Consider the following 16,685-nt stretch of genomic DNA (forward strand, 5'->3'; position numbering starts at 1 on the left):
GCAACTCCATTTCTATCCTGGAAGGGAGGTGGTTTACCACTGATGAACTAGGAAGCTCATGCACTTGAAGCGAGAGACGATTATCAGCCTGGGCCGCACACCTTTGAGGTGGTGGTGGAGCCTCTACCAAGCAAGTCATCACTTCACAGCCTAACCCCACCACGTGCCTGCGTGTGGCCTGGACCCTCTATGCCCATGTGGTAAAATGGCCGTCACAAGCAGTACCTCTCTCCCAGGTTGGATGGGAATGTTCGGCATCACAGTTATGTAAGCACATGCAGACCCTGGCACCCAGCCAGTGCCGCATGGGCAGGAAGCCCTCCTCTGCCACCCCAGGCCTTTCCTCAGTGCATCCAAGGCCCGCCTCCTGGGCTCTCCTGCCCTGCTCCCAGATGGGATGCTCTGGCAGTGGTTGGGGCCTGATAGGGAAGTCACGCCCAGCTCCCCCACTCTCCTGGACCTTTTTGTCCTGAGCTGAGGCTCTTTCCCTCAGGAAGTGATGCATGCCCTGAGACAGACGTGGCATACCACCTGCTTCATCTGTGCAGCCTGCAAGAAGCCCTTTGGCAACAGCCTTTTCCATATGGAAGATGGGGAGCCCTACTGTGAGAAAGGTAGGGCTGCTGTGTTGCGGGGAAGCCCCCCACCCCCACCCCTGTCTGAAAGAAAGGGACAGGCACAGGGAACTCCTCCCTGGGTCATTCACATGGAATCATCAGGAGGCTGCAAGGCAGAATCCTGCTAACACTACACAAAGGAAGTTCACTAAACTATTATCTCCTCTGCCCATTTGGTTGCAGTTTTCCTGGCCAGGATGGCACTTGTTTTTGTTACATATTCAATCTCTGCTCCTTTCCCTGCACCAAATTTGTGGATCACCAGTTGGCATCTTGTAGCACCATGGGAAACCTTTCAGATGATTTTGGAGACCACATGGTCCAGTCTGCAAAGGCTTTGGCTCTGGACTTCATCCCAGGTTCTGCTCTAGGCTCCACCTCAGGCTGGTTTTGTAACCCTGAGTGAGTCACTAAACTTCTCTGAGCCTCAGTTTCCCCATCTGTAAAATGGGGGGACTGAACACTTGTCTCACATAGTTGTGGTGAGGCTTAAATCAGAGAAAGTGTGTAAAGCATCAAATACGTGAAAGTCCCTCTCCCTGTCCCTACGATGTTACCTCAGGGTCCTATAATCTCCCTGTCTGAATTCAGAGTTTCTCTGCTTCCCAAAAGGATGTATGTTATCTTAAAACTTGGAGAAAATTATCATAAATTCTGAAGACAAAGCACTGTACTAGAGAGTGGGGTGTCCTGGCCAACTAGCCATTTACTCACTCACTCATTTAGTCACAGCCTGCCCCTTTCAGAAAAGGATTTGAGGCAGGTTCCAACAAAGGTAACAAAGGCTTGAAGGTTAAGACACTAGAAATAGAAAATCAATACTAAGTAGAGGAGGGAAAAGCAAGCATGCTGATTAAGAAGGTTAAAAGAGAAGCAGTGACTCGGTAGCACATTTGAGGGCAAAAAAGAGACATAGTAAGTTAGTTTACTTTAAAATCAGAAAGGAGAAAACATTCCAGTTCCTCAAGGGGAAAAGCAAAACAAAATGAAACTTTTTTTCCCCTGACAATAAATTATAAAAGCAATTTCTAGGATTCTTACATACCAGTGAATTCTCTTTCCAGCTCTGAAGTTAACTGAGTGACTTAGTCACTTAGTAACACAATGCCTCAGTTTCCATATCTGTAAAAGCGAGAAGATAACACTTGTCTTTTCCCTTCTTATGAGCATATGGTGATGATTGGTAATTAATAAAAGTGCTATTATTCCAATGAGAATTGCTATTAATTAACTAAAAGCTTCTAGCTTTCAAAATTTGTTATGAGCCATAATATGTGTCTCAGGTTTGCAAAAAAAATGATAGATTTCCACTACCACCAGTGCCTCTCTCCATAGCAGCCCTTCAAAAAGATTGATGGACATTTGGGTTGCTTTTACTTCTTGGCAATTGTGAACAGAGCTGCTATGAACATGGGTGTACAAATAGCTCCTCAAAATCCTGTTTTTAGTTCTTTTGGTTATATGCCCAGAGGAAGGATGGCTGGGTCATATGGTAGTTCTATTTTTTACTTTTTGAGGAAGCTCCATATTGTTTTCTATAGTGGTTGCACCACTTTACATCCCACCAACAGTGCATAGGATTCTAATTTCTCTACGTTTTTGCCCACTCTGGTTATTTTCTGATTTTTTTTTTTTTTTTTTTTTTGATAGCAGGCATCCTAATGGGTGTGAAGTAGTATCTCGTTGTGGTACTTTGGCATCATTTTTATCAACAACTTGGAAGAAATTGGATGTAGACTCACAAAATTTCAGTTGGCTGTAATGATGAGCTGACATTTTTATATATGACATCTTGTATAAGACAGACAGGTGGGAGTGTCAACCCCTCACAGATGGGCCTGCAGCCAAGCAGTGCCCAGGCCTGTCAGGATGGCACAATCACCTGGGGGAACTTTAACGAGATAGAGAAGATAAATCCCCAGACTTCCAGAAGCCAGATTTCATGGGGTGCCCTTCTCCCATCCACGTGATTCCAATATTCAGTTAGGTTTTTGGGAATCCAAGTGTGGTCCCAGGACCAGAAACTTTAATATCACCTGGGAATGTACTAGAAATATAGATCTTCCGGCCCCACCCCAGATCTGTTGAATCAGAAACTCTGAGGGGTGGAGCCTGGCAATCTGTGTTTTAATGAATCGTCCAGATGATTCTAACATTTGAGAACCACTGCTCTAGTAAAGCACTAAGCCCTTTTTCAATACAGAGCATCTGTGATTTGATTGCTTTTACAACAGTAATAAAATTCATTAAATACAGGGTATGAATTCAACTTGGGGCATAGGAGAGTTAGTCAAAGAAAATCATAAATTTTCCTTATAGGAGAAATAAAGGAAGGAATAAATAAATGAGGAACTAAATTATGCTCCTGGTGGGAGAGGCCCATGCACAAACTTAATACAATTACATTCTTCTTTTATAGAATAACAGGAAAATTATCAGCTTCTTTTTTTTAATGTATTAGGGTTAGACCTGTGCTACCAAATTCTAAAACAAAGCGGCAATCCTCCAGATCATACAGAATCAAGTTTAAAACAGAAATATTAACCAGTAGGGAAGACTAGATATTCCAGAAATAAAATCAATCCATTGTAAAAGCTTAATCTGTGAAAAACCATAGACTGCACAACAGCAGAAGGAATCACTATTTAATACGTTTTTTTGAACCATTTCTTTGTCAATTCATCATTTATCCATCAAATGTGTGCCAATTCCTGTGTAAGATGCTGAGCAAAATGAAGGGGTCTCTGCCCTCAAAAACCTCCAGTAGACCTGTCAGCATGTGACATGCCAGCACCTAAATGCACAGTTAAGAAATAAAAATTAATGAATCAATGACTGAAGAGGAAAAGAAACCCAGGAGAAGCCCTCAGGGAGGCTGTCTCATATCTCTTGGTTGGGGTGGGGATGACAACTTCCCAGAAGGAAAGCGTGGCCCAAAGGATTGCCCGAGGTTCAGGTAGGCAAAGTGGGGAGAGTTTTCCAAGCCCGAGGCCTGGTTCATACAGAGGCACAGACATGGAGGAGAGAGCCCAGAGCATCTGGAGACCAACTGGGAGTAAGGAGAGAGAAGTCAGGAGTGGGGCAAGAGCTAGCCCTCCAGTGGCGATGGGTTAGCCTATAGCCCTGTTTCTCCCCCCACACTAAGTTCCCACAAAGCGCAGAGTGAACAGCAAACCTGCTATAACTTCCTAAAGGAAGTAGAATAATGTTTTCTTAGCTCTGGTGAAGTGATAGATTTCTGCCTACAGAAGATGTTAAGTATTCTGTCAAAAACAACATTCACGGACTGTGATACAGGTAAAAGCACTTGAATGACAAACTGTAATTAAACCCCAAAACGGGAACCATATTGGAAAAATATGCAAGAGATATAACTTACCAAAGCTCCATGGCAAATAGATAACTGGAGACAGCGCGAAGTCTTGGAAGGAGAGTGATAAATTTGGAACCCATCAGGCTCCTTACTACTCCTGTGGTGGAACCTCTACAGCCAGTTTCTTTGTCTTTAAAATGTGCCCACCTCTGTGAACACCATGGGTTCTCCTGTTGGTCCCCACTCGACTGCGCCTTGCTTGAGTTGTCCCCCCCTTGGGGAATCTTACTCGTCATTGGCTGACCAGCCATCTTTCTGGGGCCAAACAGGGAGATATAAGGTGCAAGTACAAAGGTGAAGCAATGTCCCTGAAAGGATCTGTCTCACAGACTCTCCTTTCTTTAGGGGCAGGTACAAGGAGACAGACGGGTAGGCTGCTGCGTGGCGACAAGTACTAATATTGGATTGGCACATAGTAGGCATTTGAATCGGTTCCCTTCCCTCCTTTCATCATTTATAAAGACATTCAAAATAAGAGCCAACATTTCAAGCATTTGTGCCAAGTACTTCACATACAGTATCTTATTTATTCTGTATAATAATGATGTAGGTGATGTTGGATCTGCCGGCAGCTTCTGAGTGCGGTTTGTGTCTCGTGAAGCCGAAGAATGGAAACACGGACCAGGGAGAGGCAAAAAGTTTTAAAAACAGGATAGTTTATTAGAGGCAGGAGAAGAGGTTGCAGCTCCCGAGCGGGGATCTCGAATGGGAGTGCCCCATGACTGAGGCAAAAGCTCTTACTTTTATACCTTCCCTTACCTGCTTGGGGAAGGGGAGCTGTTTGAAGAAGGGAACTTGTTTGAAGAAGGGAATTGGCGCCTTCTAATGAAATTCATCTACCAAGTTTGTTCTGCTTGCCCATCTTAAAGAAATTAGCAAGTAACCTACTCTTTATCTATCAGATCTGCTCCGTTTGTCAGGCCAAAATGAATTTTATGATTAACCTCAAGGCCTTGTTACATTATGTCCTGGAGCAAAGGAGTGATTTCAAAACCTGAAGTTTTAGGATATGGCTGTCTTTTCTTTATCTTACCGGGGACCTACTTATCTACCTAACAATCATACTCACTAATCTATCTCAATAACCCCATGAATTAGGTACTATAGTTATTCCTATTATATAGATGAGAAAGTTGAGGTGCTGAAAAGTTAGGTGACATGCTTCACATTTGAACAATTCCTTAATAGCGCTCGTATTTGAATGCAGCTCTTTCTTTCTTCAGAATCCTAATTCATAACCCCCACGGCACTCTGCCTCTTAGCGTGTGGGCTAAGACAGTGAACAGGCATACTGTCCACGAGGAGATCTGAACAGAAAAATCACTCTAAGAAAAAGCCAACTGTGGCAGAGCGGAGGAGACACATACACACTTATGGGGAAATGAAGGCTTTGGAAGTCATCGAGCTTTCCTAGAAAGAACCTGGAAGAGCTCTACAGTGAGTGCAGTAGAACTACTGCCACTGTGACCCACAGAGGACAGCTCCTGTGGGGGACACGCACGGGACTGGCCCACAGTGTCGCAGCTGTGTGACCCTGGCAAGGCTCTTCACCTCTTTGTTCCCCAGTTCCTCATCCACAAAATACAACCAAGCAAAACAGAAAAACAATGACAGTTCAGTCTTTGAGGGATTTTGCAAAGATTAAGTTCATTCATTGATTTATTGATTCATTGTTTCATCCATTCACTCATTCATTCACAATGTATGTGTTGAGTACTGACTTATGTGCCAGGCTCTGTGCTGGGAGTACAAAGACCTTGACGTTGCGATACTAGTAAATAATACCATCTATGTGAGAATGCTTGGTAAATTATGAAGCATTATACAAAGAATATTTGGTATTATTATCTCCTTGGCTGAGGGGGGAGGGGACATGTCCCAACAAAGGAGCTCAAATATTGATTCTAGTAGTGAAAATTTGTTATTAACACAAATGCCCAGTGAAAGAGGAATGACCAAGCAAAGAATATTCTATAACTATTAAAAATGTTAAGGGCTCTTATTCTTTCCAAATAAGCATAGCTGCTAGGAAATATGATTTTTTTTTTCTTTTTGGGGATCAGCGTGTTTGGACTATCAGAGGTGGCAGAGACAGAGGAGAAAATGACCCTGCAGAAAGTTAATGACAGTTTCAGAAAGCATTTGCAAATCAAACCAGCACAGGTTTGAGTCAGTGACTAAGCCTGAATCTATACACCAGTGACCAGTGCAAATTATTAGAAAAGTGAAAAAAAAGTATATCATGTAACTGAGTATTTTGTCTTCAAGATGACAACCAATTAGGAGTCACCCACTGCTCCTAGCCCAGTGATTTGGGGTATTGTCTTGGCATTGGGTTGATATGGCCAGGACACTCCTCCTAGCCTGCCTAGAGGCTGGCCCTCACTCTGCCTTTCATTTCAGACTATATCAATCTGTTCAGCACCAAGTGTCACGGCTGCGATTTCCCCGTGGAGGCTGGTGACAAGTTTATCGAAGCCCTGGGGCATACCTGGCACGACACCTGCTTCATTTGCGCGGTATGTTTTTAGCTGGGGTTCTGACTGTCTGAGAAGGGGCAGGAGGGACCAAGTGGGTCAGGTGACCAACACCCTTCGTCCTTTCAATTCTGACATTCAAATCTGATCGTTTTTAAAAGCTGACAAATACCATGATGGCTTGATATGTCACAGTTGAGCAAAGTTTTATTACTAATCATTTTTATAAACCAGTGTGGCTTTGTTACTCTCCATTTCATTAAGGACAATACAGTGCCAGGATCTGGGTAATATAATTTTTTTTTTTTTTGGGGGGGATCAGTCTATTTGGGCTATAAGAGGTGACAGAGACAAAGGAGAAAATGACCCTGCAGAAAGTTAATGTCAGTTTCAGAAAGCATTTGCAAATCAAACCAGCACAGGGTGGTGACTAAGCCTGAATCTATACACCGGTGCAAATTGTTGGGAAAGGAAAAAAACAACCAAAAAAACAAACCAGTCATGTAACTGAGAATTTTGTATGCAAGATGACAAGTAACCAATTAGTATTCACCCACTGCCCCAGCCCAGTGATTTGGGGGTTTGTCCAGCAGCCTTACCAAAATTATTCTCAGTAGGTGGGAGCAGTGAATGATGCTTGGATTTAAAAAACAGTGGATGGCTTCCTATTGTTATAGGTTGTTTCAGATATGAAGTGATTCAAGGGTTTTCCTCTAAATTTTCACCAGGAACACTAGATTGGAGCTTATTGACTAATCCTTTGGAAAGCTGAGATAAGGTTTCTTTTGACAGAACCTTTAGAAAGCAGGACTGAGTATCATTTCTTTTTCCTAAATGGTCTTGTTCTTGATAGATAGTTGCCAGGAGATAAGCCCAAGATTAACTACTAACTGTGTGCAATTTATTTCTGCTAAACAACCAGGTCATTTTTACCATGAGAGCTTGGCATTTTCCTTCCAAGAGCTTTGGGTTAAGGAGGAGACATGGTAATGAGCTTACTGACATTTAGAGTCTGCATGAGAGTTAAGAAATTGTCGTCCCTGATAAAGCCCTGTAATGTCAGTCTGTCACTGACTGAACTTTATTTGGGAAAATTAATGTGCTGCTTCTACTATTTTTTCTTTTTTTACCAGAGCTGCTCAAGGAAAATTTTGGGACTGTATGAAAGATCTGTATAGTTTAAACTTGAAGAATTTTTATAGACTTATGACAGATGACAACCCTAGTCGTAAAGTTTACTACAATACACTTCAGGTTTTACAATTCATTTCTATAGTGCCCCCCTCCTCTCCATTAGTGGGGTGTACTGTGTTCACTCTGTGTATGAGTCTGCTGGGTCTGCCATAACAAAGTACTACAAACTAATGGCTTAAACAAGAAAAATTTATTCTCTCCCGGTTCTGGGAGCTAGAAGTCCAAGTACAAGGCATCAGCAGGGCCATCCTTTGTCCTAGCTTCTGGTGTTGGCCAGCAGTCCTCAGTGTTTCTTGGCTTGTAACTGCTTAACCCAGTCTCTGGCTCCGTCATCACATGGCCGTCTTCCCTCTGCGTGTCTATGTCTTCACACGGTATTCTCCTCTGTGTGTGTGTCTGTCTCTGTGGCCTTCTCCTCTTCTTACATCCTTATAAGAATACAAGATCATACTGGATGGAGGGCCCACCTTACTCCAGTATGACCTCATTAACTTACTTCTTAATTACATCTGCAAAGGCCCTATTTCCAAATGAGTCACTGCTGTGTCCCCATGCTGGGTAGGCTGGAGGTACTAAGGGTTTGGACTTCAACATACGAATTTTGGTGGGGAACACAACTCAACCCATAACACTGATTTTCCAGCTCTTTGAATAGATTCTCTAGCTGCCTTTTAGGGTCCTTTAAATACATCAGGGCCTCCACTCCAAAAAGGGACAATAATGTAAGTATACTGGCTTTGAGGTTATCCCCTGCAGAGCCACAGCTCAGCAAGGCACAGCATATGGCCCTCTGACCCTTACGTTCAAGCTATGACTTGTCTGATCTTAAGATGCTGCCTGCGAGTCTGGTTACCCAACTTCTAGAAGGATCCAAAAGATTTGGAGAAGGTCCAGGGAAGACGGTGGCACAGAAGGCCTGTTCTCTGAGGACAGGCTGATGAGAGGTCTGTGTCACACGGAGAGGGAACCATGACAAAGATCAGCGTAGGTCTGCTCCCTTGAGCCCGCATGTTGGGCTGAAAGTCACGACAGCACAAGGCCCAGAGGGAGCTCAGAAGAAGCAATAAAGCTCAGGGTTGTTCAGGCAGAGATTACAAGTAAGTTCTAGTTAGGTGTGAGACGCCCATAGCGCTGCCCCAAGGATCAGGCCAAAGACACCAGGCAGATCCCATCCTTTGGAGAATCAACACAGAGACTCGTTAGGCTTCCCCCAAACTCACTGTTCCATTAAGATATATCAAAGTGGAGTGTGGTTTTAATTCTTGGAAAGCAATCTTTTCATTGGAAAACTCTTTCTATCACTTTATATTTCCAAATCACTAGTAATGAGCGCATAATTTTCCTACAACTTAAGAAACAAACAAACAAACAAAAACTAGTAAGAAAGAAAATCAGGACTAGCTCTCCCAGCTGATGTGCTGTATTTCCCATCAGTTATATCTTGGGAGAACACATCCATTAGATTAATTCCTTTGAGTTTTGGGAACACAAGAGTATTCCAGAACAGGTCTCCACCATCAAGGAATTTAGAATCTTGAAAGGAAAATAAAACTAACATATACAAGCAATTGGAAAACAGAACAAGACGTCTCTAACGTCCCAAGCATGTAAAATGAAGACTGAGAAAGAGCAGTGAGGGTCAAGGTGATGGTTCAGCTCCTGTCTGCCTTTGTCATTGAGTTCTAGGGAGAGGATTTGGGTCATACCTTAGTGGGGGAAAGAGGTTTTACTGGCTGCCTGTTTCCCCTAAGTATAGTCAGTTTCTAGCCCTTCCCCCCTGGTGTGGGTATGGGGGGGTGGGTGGGGGGTATCAGTTTTGTGAGCAGTCCTAAGGGCCCCTGCACCTGGCCTATTTCATTGCCTTCCACTCTGTGGTCAGCACTGTCCATGGCCACCACTCCTTCCCAGCCAGGCCCTGATGCTACTTGACCACAGATCCTGGAAGATGGACTGTCGCTGCTGTGCCCCAGTGCTGGGTGGCCTGGAGGTCATCTCCACCATGAAGCCACCTTGCATCCCGTCTGCAGTCTCCTGGCCCAAGATACTGAGCACGGCCTCTACATGGAAGTTCCTGCCCTCAGCCCCCTCTTGTCAGTGAGCCATCTCTGAGGCTCTGGCCCATCCTCACGCGTTGGTCTTTAGTCCTCCAATCCCCTCTCCAGCCTGCCTCATCCCCAAGGTCTCACAAGCTACCAGTACTGTTCCAAATCAGGCAGGGTTGGCGGGCATCTCCTTGCCAACTCTCTCCAGAGCTGCCTTTCTGTCTCCCCTGAAACCCATCTTCACTTGGATCTTGGGTGCCATCTTCTTGAAGTTGTCATCAGCATCTTGAGGCCACCACAAGAGCCTGGTTACACTCAAAATGACTGTATCCCCCTGGGACACAGACACTTGCAGGTCATAGTTTCCAGGGCTCATTGGCAGTTCTGTGTGACCCTAAATATAATCTCCGTGACTGGCCACCAGGGCCATGCACATGGGGCCACCATGATGCCACTTTTCTTTCCACCTCTTCGAGTGGACACATGCTCACTGACCTATGCTCATCTCGGTAGGGTGAGTTCTCTATTATCATGCCAACTTGAACATGGGAGCTCTACCTGCATTTCTCCCAGTGTGGCCCCCAGTTCTGCTCCCCACTACGGATCCTCAGTGCTGTCTCTGAGGCTGGGGCCCATCCTAGCCAAGGTGACTTCCCAGCTGACGCTGACACACTGGTGTTATTCCCCACCCAGGGCCAGCCTATGTATTGGTAGTCCAGCAGACTTAGAGGGCTGCCTCTACACAAGTCTGTAAACCCAGAAAAATTTCAAGTAAACATCGCCCCTCTCTGCTGTGGGCTGTGGAGAAAATGAGCTTAGAATTGGAGTCTTGCAGACCTGGACATGGGTTCCCAGCTCTACAACTTACTAGATCTGTGACTTAAACAAGACACTTGGGTTCTCTGAGCCTCAGTTTTTCAATTGTGAAATGGGGGAAAGTCATACCCCCGTAAGGTTTTTGTAGGAATTAAATGAGATCATGTACATAGAAAGTCTGGCATCCTGCTTGACCCACAGCACCTCAACAGGTATTACTCAGCTCCCTTTTTTCTGTGGCATCTCCATCTTCAAACCGCACTCATATGTTGCCAACATGGGAGTATATAATTTTGCCCCTTTTTTAAATGATATTTCCCTGGATTCACTTTTCCATATTTGATGTATCTTTTTCATGGTGCCATTCTGTTGGAAAAATGTACCATAATATATTACTTAATCACCTCCCTATTGAGAGAAGTTTTAGTGGTTTTTAGGTTTTAGTTGAGCACACGCTGCTTGCTTGGTCTGTGCAATAGTTTCTTCAAGATAAAAGTCTCTAGAGTGAGGTTACTGGAGTACAATGCTGGCACATCTTTATGGCTCCTCTTCAGGGTTGCCATGTCCCCTGCAGGGGACTGAGCTGATTCATGTGTCCCTAGCAGTACACAAATAGGCTGGGTTCCCTTTTGGCATTGTACTTTTGATTACTTTTTTTTTTCCCCCCACTTTTTGGCTACAGTCATATAAGGTTAAAGGTGACAAGTCATTGAGCTTTGGGGTTTTGTTTTGTTTTGTTTTTGCTATATTAAAAGGTATCTAGTGGTATGTATGGAGGTTTTTATTTATTTTGTTCTTTTATTATTAGTAAGGATAATTTTTCTGATGTGTTTGTTAGTTTACAAATGGTATTTCTTTAGCTATTAATCATCTCTGTGGATATTGACTTATGAGCTTGTATTGGTTCCTTATGTATTTTGGATAGCATAAATTGCTCTTCATCATGTACGTTTTCTCAATTCATTAAATTTAATTAATTTGAGTATTAGTCCATGTTCCTCCATGGATATGTTAAATTTTATATAGTTCAACCTATCTATTCTGCTTTTATTGTTAAGAATTTATAGTGGGGAGAAATAGGCTGTTGCCTTTCTGCCCATCTGCATGTGACAGCGGTATTTCTTAAAGGGGTGACTGAAATCATTTGCCATGTCCCCCTGCCTCATGGGCTGCAGGGCCTGTGTCATGCTGGTCTGTTTTCTGTCCCAGGTCTGCCATGTGAATCTGGAGGGGCAGCCGTTCTACTCGAAGAAGGACAAACCCCTGTGCAAGAAGCACGCACACGCCATCAACGTGTAGGGAGCCCAGGGCATCTGACGCGGACAGGTGGGGGAGCTGCTCCTGCCACTGGCAACAAAGGATTCAAGGAGGCTGATGTTTCTTTTAGGGGGAAAGGGGGAAGACAGGAAGCAACTGAGCCCTTTTGAAGTATAATTTTAGTCCTTTCTTCTGCACACAGATTGCGTATTTGCATAGTTCAGACTAGAAGCCAAATGAAGATTCCTAAACCAAGCTAGTAATTCTTCCAAGGCTGGAATTGTACTTCAGACATTAGGACAGAATTCCAAGAACTCAAAAGTGAAAAACAAAAAGTAACTTTCCCAAAGTGATACACTTCCTGAGGTCAGTCACCAGAGCAGGGACAGAGCCCAGAGCAGCTGTGGAGAATCTGAAGCGTTCTGTGGAGTTCTTTAGAGCTCCTCTGGCAAACAAAATGAAGTGCCAAATAGTCCTCGCTGCAGGGTATTTTTAGAACCAGAGCTGAGAGCTTGTTAGCTAAGACCAATTGGGCTTTTCTCACCAAAAAAGGAAGTGTTATTCCATTACTCACGTCATGGAGCTACCTCTGTGCATCAGACTTCAGACCTTGAAAAGACTTGAACATTCTAAAGGGAGCCCAGACATGCGGAGTGATGTTTTCTGGAGCCCCTGGGCGATTGACCTGGCTTCTGGAAGGGCTCTGGCTCACACTGCTGACAGCTGAGGGAAGATGGGCTCTTCAGCTCCCCTCTTTCAGTCTGAAACTTTCGATGTTCCAGAAGGCTTAGCTCCTTTTTGAGTTGCGACAGGAAAGTGGAATTGGGTTTTTCCGGTTTTACTTTGCTGTGTGTGAGAGTTTTAAAACAACGCTGCGCTGTGTTTGGCCTTTGTTTTGCTTTGTGAGGTTAGTTAGCATGAATGTCCAGTCATGTGCATGTACTTCTCTCCCAGTGAGTAGTATGACCACTCACTTAGGGAGTCTTCCTCAGCACCCCTGCCCCCAATAGGCTAGTGAGCTGTGGAGGAGGAGAGACAGTGTCTGAAACAGGATGGCAGAACAGGCTGAGGACGTGCCCCAACTCTAAGTGGGGAAGAGGCACCTTCCATTCTGCCAGTCTCAGCCAGAATGCATGAGTGGGCAGGCCGTCCCACCTCTGATCAGCACCATCCTTCTCATATATTCCTTTGAATGCAGTGCACTGATTATGTACCATCGCATTGACTGCTGGAGGAAAAAGATGCTGATACGTACTCATCTTCCATTTTGGCCAATATTTTGAAAAATGTATGAGCTGGCTTGATCTAGCAATTATTTAAATATTTATTGAAATAGACTTGAGTCTCCAAACTTCTTTAAAATATTAGTGATAGTTTGAGTTAAGCAAGTATTTAAAGCTGTTTGAGGATAAAGAGAAAAGCTTTAGTTTCTGAGGTTGGAAATGGTATATAGTCTCTTTCCCTTTTAGAAGACACTGTTATTATGCTCGTTGAACATGGCATTGAAACAAATAGTTTGAGTGGATGTTTCTCACTTGAGCACAATACTTAGGCACTCTTCCAACTCACTACTATGACTCTCTTCTCACTCCTCTTTTGCATTTTCTCCTTACACGCTTGAAATCTTTTATGAGAATATATTATAGAATACTTTTTCTTCTGAGAACTGAGGCTTCCAGGGGACTGCATTTCTACCTGAATATATCCCTTCTCCCCAAGAGATGTGTTCGCAACAGGAGGCCTGTGTTTCTTTCCAAGGGTAAAGCCACCAATGTTCCCCACGGAGCACCGGGAATGATGTACAGGTTCTCATACGACAGGACCCTTATTGAACTTGGTGCTGTGAGAAAGTGAATATAAAGCACCAGGCAAAGTCAAATCTGTGGGGAGTGACTGGAGATTTTTCAGGAGCTGCAAACAAGTACCTTGGAGCATTCTGTTATTTTTGGAAAATTCAAATATACAGGACAAGGAGGTTGCTGACTCTGCAGAAAGGCTCTAGGCAGGTTTTTTCTTAAAAAACAAACAAAAAACCCAAAACTATTAACTTATCAAGGACTGGTCTTGAGCAAAGGAAAAAAGTTCCCTCGAGTTAAGTGTTCAAAACTTAAAAGAATTTACACACACACACACACGCACACACACTATCATAAAAAAGTGTGTGATCATTAAAAAGAAAAGTTGAAATATCGCAAAGGAGAACTTCCTCATAGTCGTTTATTGAATCGTTTTTGTTTTTTTACATCTCAGAGCTAGTGTAGATTCTGAGGGACTCTTATTTACCAAAACACAAAATATTTACCAAAACACAAAACAAACAAACAAAAATTTTAAAAGTAGCAGGGAAAGAAGGTAGTTTTGAATATGGTTTCCTCCATGTCTGTAAGTTTGGCATAGCATCGGGGTTAAGGTTGTATCTATTTCAAATTAACATCATGTATGGCCTACAACACCTAACACAATTTTTAATAGTTCATGGTGGAGAGTACACTTTGGATCTACAGTTCTTGTCTCATAGTTGACATTTATATAACATTTGTAAACATTAACTTTTTGCAACTGAATGACTTGTGTTTGCAGTGTTTGTGTTAGGAATCTAGCTTTTATAATGTTAACTTTTCAACCCATGTACTTTTGCTTTGGGATTTTTTTTTTTTTTTTAAGATTTCAGAAGTGGATTATAGTGTGTTAGAGGTGTGCACAAAAATATTTTGCATGTTTTTTTTTTTTTTTTGGCCTGTGTGAATTCTACTTTTTAGCAAAATAAAACCCCCCAAAAGGCTGTGCAAATACAGATTTTTCTGTGTAAAGTTTTTTGCATGTGATACCAAAAGTAGGTATTTTTTCTATGTGGCCATAAATAAAAATTCAAGACAAAACAAAATACCCTGTGGAGAAGAAACAGATACAACTCACTTGCTCTGTTGGCTGTGTGGCCCAAAGGCAGTTTACATGTGAATAATACAAAACAAATCGTTTTGCATGCACAGAGAATTTTCCAGGTAAATAATAAACTGAAGACCAAACTTTGCCTTTTCTTTTTGGAAAAGTTTATTTATTTAGCTACTTGGTGATTAAATATTTCATATTAATATTTATTCTGCTCTAAATGACTTAATTCCTAGAAAAGTTGCTCTATTTTCTTCCATATCTTTAGTTTTGAGATAAGCTCAGAGAAAAATCCTCTCCTGCCATTTTTTTTTTTTTTTTAAATAATGAAGACCCTTCTTAGGGTATTATGCTTAACAAAACCAATTGATTCTTTTTCAAGGTATTCTGTTTCTAGGCATTACTTTAAAAGAAAGGAAACTTTTTCATAATTTGGTTATTAGCACCTGAATCAGATTTTGAAAGAGCTGTGCAATTACAAATAGAAATAAAATCTCATTATTTTAGTACTTTTTAAAGCTGTAGCATTTTTTAAAAATAGGTGATGGAGGAAAATAAGGTTCATAGAATCACAGAATTTACATTTGGAGGGAATCTAAGAGCTCACCTGGGCGAGGGAACTGAGGCCCAGAAAGGAGATGTGGCTTCCCAGAATACACAATCAGCCAGGGAGGCAGCTGGTGCAATGGAGTATAAACATGGACTTTGACATGGTAAGAACCAGGGTTTATATCAAGGTTGATCTAAATACCACCTGTATTTAGATCAGCGACATTGGGGGAGTCTCTCTAAGCCTGCCTATCTACATGAAAGTGAAAATGAACGGAATAACACCTGCCTCACAGTGAGAACCAACCAAATGCAATAACTTGGAAAACAACTGCAGTAAAAATGTTAGTTATTATCACCAATAGAGTGGGGTCAGAACCCTAAACCCTCTCTCCTGCTTCATTTTTTTCATTCCAGCTTCTCCTTCCAGAAAAAATACATGGGGAAAACCAGTAGCAAGAATAAAGATTACACAAATAGCCCAGAAATATGAACCACATGGATCAGAATTTGTAATTATAGTAGTCCCCCCTTATCTGTGGGAGATTCATTCCAAGACCCCCAATGGATGCTTATATATAGTGAATTCCATATATACTATGTCTTTTCCAATACATACATATCTATGATAAAGTTTATAAATTAGGCATAGTAAGAAATTAACAATAACTAATAAAATGGAACAATTATAACAATATACTGTGATAAAAGCTAAGTGAATGTGGTCTCTCTCTTAAAATATCTTATTGTACTATATGTATAGTGTGGTTATGCTGGGCAAAGGGACGATTCCCGGCTCAGGTGAAATTTCATCATGTAACTCATGAAATTTAAAACTTACGAATTGTTTATTTCTGTCATTTTCCATTTAATATTTTCAGACCATGGTTGACCATGGTAACTGAAACCATGGATGGTGAAACCATGCATAAGAAGGAACCACTGTACTAAAATTTCTGCCCTCTGTACTGAGGACTTGTGGACAGAATAAAAATTATTTGCTCACTCATTCTTTCAACAAATATTTATTGAGCACCTATTATGTGTCAGGCATTGCTTTGGACACTGGGAACATGATATTGAATAAAACAGACAAAAAACACTGTTCTCATGGAACTTAGGTTCTAGCAGTTTGGAATCAGCCAAACAAAATAAATATATTATGTTGGATTAGTTTTGAGGAGAAATATTTTGACTACTTAAAGCTTCTCTAGGAGGGAGATCCAAGATGGCAGAGTAGACAATCACTGTGCCTCCTTCCTTCCCTGAACACATTAAAATTACAACTAAATTCTAGAACAATCAACTTAGAGAACTATCTGAAGTCTAGTTGAACAAAAGTTGTATAACTAAGGATTTAAAGAAGAAGGCACCCTGAGGACAGTAGGAGGGACGGAGACGTGAAATGGGCTGGCCCCAAACAGAAAAGTCACGGGGATGTGAAGTAAAACATAGGGAATATAGTCAATAA

General features: G+C 42.3%; 1 protein-coding gene across 7 annotated transcripts in view; it reads left to right on the top strand.

Moving 5' to 3' along the window:
• The window catches only part of LDB3 (LIM domain binding 3), a 60,542-nt gene extending 45,972 nt beyond the window's left edge, over positions 1-14,570 (top strand). For all 7 annotated transcript variants that reach the window (XM_074337204.1, XM_074337207.1, XM_074337205.1 and 4 more), the window contains 3 exons: positions 494-614; positions 6,394-6,509; positions 11,729-14,570. In XM_074337204.1, the coding sequence (XP_074193305.1) occupies positions 494-614; positions 6,394-6,509; positions 11,729-11,818 (327 nt within the window). In that variant the 3' untranslated portion in view covers positions 11,819-14,570. The remainder of the gene's footprint in view (positions 1-493; positions 615-6,393; positions 6,510-11,728) is intronic.
• Positions 14,571-16,685: the final 2,115 nt, after the last annotated feature.

This window comes from Rhinolophus sinicus, linkage group LG07 (genome assembly GCF_036562045.2).
Source record: "Rhinolophus sinicus isolate RSC01 linkage group LG07, ASM3656204v1, whole genome shotgun sequence".
Classification (NCBI taxonomy): Eukaryota; Metazoa; Chordata; class Mammalia; order Chiroptera; family Rhinolophidae; genus Rhinolophus; species Rhinolophus sinicus.